The 7,589-nt window shown below is 40.2% G+C and overlaps 1 protein-coding gene across 1 annotated transcript in view; it reads right to left on the minus strand.

Annotated features, from left to right (window-relative positions):
• Positions 1–2,585, minus strand: part of NRAP (nebulin related anchoring protein) — a 46,114-nt gene extending 43,529 nt beyond the window's left edge. The window contains exons 1-3 of the mRNA XM_064431346.1: positions 2,514–2,585; positions 2,152–2,246; positions 1,359–1,446 (exon numbers count right to left, since the gene is read on the minus strand). Of these exons, the coding sequence (XP_064287416.1) occupies positions 1,359–1,446; positions 2,152–2,246; positions 2,514–2,585 (255 nt within the window). The remainder of the gene's footprint in view (positions 1–1,358; positions 1,447–2,151; positions 2,247–2,513) is intronic.
• Between the last annotated feature and the right edge of the window lie 5,004 nt (positions 2,586–7,589).

Genomic DNA, 7,589 nt, shown 5'->3' on the forward strand with positions numbered 1-7,589 from the left:
AACAAACTTCCATAGCAGCAAGAGATTATTTTATACATTTACTAGCAAAACACTTTCCTGCTCTCAAATTTTTAACAGAAGTACTCCCTTTAAGCAGGTACTGCAGAATCAGCTTCTTTACTACCCTTAGCAATTTTCTCTCTGGAACAGAACCTCATTATGTGATTGAAAAGGACAGAAGGTGTTTAAGGTGTGTAAAACAAGGGAAAGTGATCTTTGAGCTATAATTTCTCTGGCTTGTGTACTCACATGCACTGGAAGTATCAGTCTCATATCACTGCCTAAACCAGAAATAGAACCTGCAGTAATCCCAAACTCATTCCTGACCAGATCTGTCACACATAGTTTAAAGTAAGTGAGATGGTCATTGCTGAAATAGTTACAGCCCATGATACTGCAAAAACCGAGGCATAAGAATGCTGTACAAAATGATAAATTATAGTGTCTGACAAAGGCTATTCATGCACATCAAGGTTTAACAGCTCATACAGGACATCAGAATGAATTCACCATGCCATAATCCAAGAAATACAACTTTCTTTCTTAATTTTAGTGATGGCTAATCGCATCAAAACACATTGCTTTGCCTGTGAAATATATTCACAGGTAATGTTATTTCAGGATATAGAAAGATGCAACATCCAAGAAAACAGTATTAGGCAGAGAAGTGAGATAGCCATCAATTATTGGGTGCCCCTGTATTTTTTATTTCACCAGACCGCTCGCAGTGCAGGGTTGAAGGGGATGTGTCTGGAGGGAATCAATGCAGGACACCCAGGGGTGGCTCTGGCAATGACCACGGGCACGGAGCGGCGCTGGCAGCCGGACGGGCACGGCAGCGCCCGCAGGGGGATGCGCCTCCATCCCCAAATAACACCTCCAGAAAAACCCTGCAAAGCTGCTTTTCCACCTCAGGTTCGGCGGAAATACTTGACAAAGCATTTATGGGAACTTCTGCGTGCGTGCCACCCAGTTACAATTTATCTGTTGTTTCGGAGCAGTTTCTGATGAGATCACAAAGCAAGTCGGTTGTTCTTGCTTCCAGAGGTTGTGAAACCGAGTTTAGTCACAAAGTTTGCACAGCTCTGGGGAGTTTTGGCAAACTGTGCTTCCGTATAGATTATCAGATATACAGGTGAGCAGCTCCAATCAGTTTTTCCTTCTGGGAAGAGAAGGAAATCCAGAGATTTCTTTCACATGAGTAATCGCATTGAAAAAAATTATGATTGAAACCCAGCTGAGGTTAGAATCATACACAGGAATGTAAGTAAAAAACACGTAATTATACTTACAGAACACAAGACATAAATATGTTATCAAAATGTAGAACAAATATATTTGACCCTCAAGCTTCTTACCTCACTTACCACTTCAGACAGTTTTTTTGCATTCATATTTATTGGTGTTTCAAATACACTCGTGAACGCATTGTTTTTAGGATTGTGCCTAGAAAAGGAAAAGTGTATAAGGATATTAGGAACGTACCAGACAGCCCACCACAAAGGTTTTCTTCCAGTACTCAAAAACACAATACCAACCTCCACCCCTCTATACACATCTCTTCCCCCACTCACACAGAGATCTTAGATTACATTCAAGTTATTATTGTAGGGAGTAGGTGCCTAGAGCAAAATTAATTTTAATGATCATCATATCAATGCTGTGTTTCTAATAACAAAAGAGAATAATAGAATAAAAAACAACTGTCATCTCTCCTTTTTCTGCTGACAAATTTGACAGGAATTGATCATTATAAAATAAAAACTTCCTAGAAAAACCAACTCCAAAATCTGCATTTTATATCCTTATGATTAGCTCAACCTTGTTAACTCTTAACCACTGATTTGGAAAGCACTGAATTTTGCATTTGGTTTTATTTTCTCCCCACAATACTGAAATGGAACTTGATTTGGTATCTTTTAACACCCTGGCCATATGAAGCAGATTTATGCATGGTAAAAAGAGTTCCCCACCATTTGTGATTCACATAAATCCAAAGATAAGCATGAAGGCACTGACTATACCTAATTTCACAACACACATGGGACAGACTGAGTCCAAATGGTGATCTTCCATTGTATTAAAATGACTAGCCAAATTAAACCTTTGCTTAAAAAAATAAAATGGAAGGAAAAAAGGAAATACACTTACGCTTGACAGTAAGGCTTTTTCTCATGGCTAACAAAGTTGTTTACAGTTAACATCATCTTGCATACTTCACAGTGAAAACAGGCTTTATGCCACGTCTGGACACGCGCAAAAGAGAAACCAAACAGACATGATTTGTATTTAATTATTATTCTGCCAAGTTTAAAATCTCACTATTGATCCTTACCCTTCATTTAATGAATCTAACTATTTTTTTCCTTCAAATATATACATGTTATTCATTCATTTCAGTTCTGAACCCAGTTATGAGCAAAGAACTTTTGGAACCGAGAGATTTGCACGGTGTTAGAAGTGCCAATCTGTACATTTATTATAGTCCAAAATGATAAAGAAAGAGAACTGACCTGATCTATACAGTTAATCTTCTCAGCAGGGTAAACCCCATAGCCACATCTAGCACACGGCTGCACATTCATCTTGAAATCCACAGAGTGAAAAATATATAGGTTTATACAAAAGGTTCAAAGAGTATGAAAGTGGCTTTTTGCCCTGTGCAAAGCACACTCTAGACACTCCAGTCAAGGCCTTTTGCTGTGGTCAATGGCTCCCATTAAAGCTCTGAATTGAAGTCTGTTGCTCCCTTTGCTGACCTTCTGTTTCAAAGTCAGCTGCAGGCTGGCTTTTAAAGCTGCCAGTTAGTAAGAGCGGTTATTTTGGCAACTGTGTCAGTGCAGAAGGGAGGGTAGCAATATCTTTCTCTAAATAGAAGAATGAACTCACAGAAACTAATCACATCCATGTGAATGTTAGGGCCCGATCATTTTGTATTTCAGTTTTGCAGTCATAAGCCCAGGATGAAGAGAAAAGTACATACAGCAGCAGCAATTTGCCATTAGTTTCTCCTCACTCTGATAAAAAAGTGACCTCATGGGGGAGCATTGTGTATTTAGGAGCATCCTCATAGCAGAAGGAGGTACCACCAGAGATACAGGCCAGAGATGGGTTTGAAGCTTCCTGGCCCTGGGGTGGATGTAGAAGAAGTTCACTGCCTTTGTCCCAGTCATTTTTAACCTTGGTGCCAGCTCAGTTTCACCTAATGTATTATGTCAGCACACTCTTCTCTCGTATCTTCCTGTTTAATTCACCTGTCACTCCATCTCCAGGTGTAGGAGGATGCACAGTGAAGAAGGCAGAGCCTCTTATCTCAAAGACTTCTAAACATTATGGGTACAAATCCAAACTTCTATCTCCTACAGGAAAAACTTCAGAAAGGAACCATTTACTTTTTAATAGAATGAACAAAGCAGCTATTTAACAGTGTTCACTAAGAGTAGACTGCAGTAGATCAGAATAAGAATTCCTTCACCCAAAAAATGATAAGGAATGTCTGATATTAAGATTCAAGCAAGCTATTAGGGTTGTGAAGCCTGCTCTGAACAAAAGAAGCTATTACATTCTGCCAGCTACGAATGGTCAGGATTTAAGATTTGCATCTTACCCAATCATAATACCTCCAGCTGCAGGGCTCCATAACCCTGGGACACAGCTAAGAGTCATCTCAATCTGAGTAAAAGGCTACTTAGTCATCTATGCATTGGCCCAACTGCCTGCAGCAGTCCTGGGATATTGCTAAGCACTTCCCTTTTCTATAAATTGCAAACAATTCCATCAAAATAGTTTCTGTCTAAACCTTCTGGGTATGCTTAGAGAGCCTCCTATTCATCTCTCTATTGAGATATGCAGTTCTGCTTAACTTATTATTGCTACTTTTACTGAATGCTGACAATGTACTGGCACAATATCCTGTCAGCAGCTGGTGTGCTGAAAATAGAGTCTCTAATCTAAAGAGCAGTGGCACTAAGTCCTGAAAACACTTAAGGACTTTCAAAGTAACTCATATCAGTATATAAACAAATGCATTTTCATTTTTTTTAATGTCTCCAGAACATAATTTCTTATGATAAAATAACTGCTGAGTTACCTTATGTTATTCTTTTTGGGATCAAGAGAGATTTATGTGGACCAAGTTACATCACAATAATATTTATCTCACTCACACCTGTGAACCAAAGTAATTTGGGAGGCTTCCAGTTCCCTTCTCACACAGCCTTGCATCTTGTCCCAGATTGCCATTCTGTTTATGCAAGTGACCTGCATTAGGGTCACAGTGGCCAGGCTGTCTCCTCCTTATTTAGCACTTGGCACACTACCGGCTGTCGCCTCTCACTGTTCACCTACTACAAGAGTCACCATACTGTATATTTTCTAGACAGTCCTAGTGGTCTCCATGCTGTCTGAACCCATGTTGGAGCCCTTGTCTCCCACTTCAGCAAGAATAAGGGTGCATGACCTGCTCCTGTCCCTGCACTGCTTAAGACCCTCCTGAAATGAGTTTAGAGAGGTGGTGAAAGCAGGACATCCCTGAACCACACAAAACCATAAAGATTGGCAATTACAGAATAAATAACCAATCCAGGAGTCACCTGAGCACTGATCACCTGGAGAGGACTCCAGCATGGATCATCATGCTGTCCATATGCACTGTGTACCCACAGAGCACACAGATATCCCTGAAAGGAAAGAGACTCTGTGCTCCTTCCAAGAGGAAGGATCAAATAAAGCCCTTTATTTCACAGATAAATCCTTCATTTCAGACATACAAAGCCTGTTTTTCTCTTTTCACAGTGACAGATACTACCAGCTTGGCTGGAAGTCAGCAAATGCATTTTCCAAGTTCTCCTGCTTCTCCCAGGTCACAGCATGTTGAAGAGGAGAAGTGTGGTAAGACACAATGTCCTCTACAGCTACTGTCTTTTCCAGCCACATTGCTTCCCTCACATCCATTGTGCACCAGTTCTGCTGGAGTCTCTTAAAGATTTTCCCATTTCTGAGGACCCCCAAACTGTCCTGTTCTTCACCACCCTGGATTAAAGCCGAGTTGCTAAAAGAAAAGGGAGTTTATTAAAAAATAAACATTGAATGGTCTCATTACAAAGTACACGCTGCATTTTGATCATGCAAGGAATTAAATCACAAAACCAGTGCAAGTTTGTTATCTTGACAAATCTTAGCAAGACATTTTCTCTTCAGTTAAAAGCTCATTGTGGCTTTTTTCCTCCTTTAGTAAGGCCTCATAAAGGCTTTTTGATATCAATGAAAATCTTAAAAGGCTTTACTTAACAGTAGAACCTTAATCAATGTGGTTTAAAAGTACTGTGGTTACACATAAAGTACAAGGAGACAGCACCTTGAAAGTGCAAATTAGTGGGAAGAAACATTGTTACCTCTCCAGCCTCCTTAAATTCGTTGAATTAACTGCACAGAAAACTTGAAGCATGTCTGCATCCTCAATCTGATTGTAAAAAAGCACATATTAGTTACACAAAGTAACCTCTCAAGAGACATTCAAGTCAGGGTCATCTCCTCTGTCACCCCTGAATTGAAGCTGCACCCTTTCAACCACATGAACAGGAAGCCAGACATCACAAATTATGGCAACCCCATCTTCCCTCTGTTTGCAAAAAACCCCAAAGGTGCTGGTTCACCACACAAAGTGGGAGTTTTATCCACTGGTAAAAGCTGCCTGTAAAATTTCAAGCACTCAACCAGCCTTGTCTATGTTCACCTTCTCTGAATGCTGTGGTTAATTAGTTACCTGGGCTCAGGGCCTTTTGCCTCATAGTCTCTCCATGCTAATCAAATTTAGCATAGTAGGAAATCCAGCTTGAAAAAATATTGAAAGAAAACTGGAAAAGATTTATCAACACCAAAATCTCCCAAGACTTGAATAAAAACTTCTAAGGAACCTTACAAACTTGTGCAGTTTCTTTCCCCATTTTTGCTGTTTTGGAAACCAACCAACAACTGTTTATATTTCACGATTAAAGAGTTTATGCTTACACTTTCCCCTTGTTGTCAAGAAAACTCCAACAAAGAGAGATAAAGTAAGAGAGAAATCGAAAAAAGAACCAAGGGGCTAAGAAGATATCACTGTTACAGAGAGAGAAAGAACAGGTGAGGATGTGCTACAATCTAAGCTAAAAGCTTGAAGAAAAGTGTGAAAAGCACGTAGAGCATAGCCCACATGACCACCAGTGTCCAAATATGCCCATCATAACACAAATAAGACTCAAGTTTAAAACTCATAAAATATGGCATGTGCACTATTCTCATCTCTGCCTGTTTACAGAGAAACCCCAACAAAACACATCCATCATAGGCTGAGGTCTATTATTCTGCAGAATTCCATGAAGTTGTAGTGTGCCCAATCACCCTGCCCTACTCCCATATTCCTCACAGCATTCCAAAACCATCCGTCCTTCCTTGCAAAATACATGAAAAACTAACAAACTGTTGTTTAGGAGGGAACATGTTGTGAGTCACTCAAAGCCTCCATCCTGAAGGTATCCCCACACCCGCCTCCAGGTCTCACAAAAGCCCATCCTTGTTTTCACAGCTGTTGTGCAGAACACAGGACACAGTTATTATTCCAGACAGGTACTCTGCAGTTGCCTCAAGCCTTCTAGTTTGTACCTGCATCCACCTTCCAGTTTCCCAAAGGTACACCACATTTTCATCCTGCAGCTGCATGCAGTGGTTAAATGCTTATTTTCCCCAATGTAAATACCCAACGTTTTTAAGGAGGAGGCTGAGTCTCCAGGGCAAAGGAGACAAATGGTGATGCTATAGGTATCACATTGCTGGCTCTTTCCCCTGCCCAGTAATGCATACAGCCAGCTGTGCCATATTCTACATGTGAATTTTTTTCCTTCCTGACCCTTTCCTAGGTGGCAATCACTCCATGCCCTGAAGCAAGATACTTCCTTCTATTTCTATTATATTTCTAATTTTCCCCTTACTCCATACTGAAAACAAGAAAGATTTTCTGAAAAAGAAGTCTAGCACCTTGTACTGCATTAAAATTAAGATGTATTTAAGAAAGCTATTGCAGCACACTGAGAAATCAAACTTTCTCTTTGTGAAGGCCAGCAACCAATGTGGAAAGAAAAATAGAGACTGAAGTTTCATCAACAGTTTGAGTCTGAGTTTGAGAAATTCCCCACAATCAATTCTTATAGTAAACTCTTGAAAACTGGCAAACATTATCAGACCAGTTTTTTGATAGCAATACAATGATGTTTAGAAAAAAGCCATTTCTAAGTCTGCTAATTTGGCTGTGGTTACCAGATGGCAATGGATAAACATTTTCATGAAGACATCAGAATCAAACAGTGTCTGTGTTTCCTGGGTAACACCCATACATATCATCAGAAAAGCATATTTGGATGTTCTGAATTTCAGGTGCCACTGTCAGTCACAGCTGGTGATTACAGAGTCACTCTCCTCTCCTCTCCTCTCCTCTCCTCTCCTCTCCTCTCCTCTCCTCTCCTCTCCAATCTATACATTTGATCTATACATAATGATCCATACATTTCCAGTGTCCCTGCTGTCCATGGTGATCCATTATGGATTTGGAAGTG

This window comes from Passer domesticus, chromosome 8 (genome assembly GCF_036417665.1).
Source record: "Passer domesticus isolate bPasDom1 chromosome 8, bPasDom1.hap1, whole genome shotgun sequence".
In the NCBI taxonomy this organism is placed as follows: domain Eukaryota; kingdom Metazoa; phylum Chordata; class Aves; order Passeriformes; family Passeridae; genus Passer; species Passer domesticus.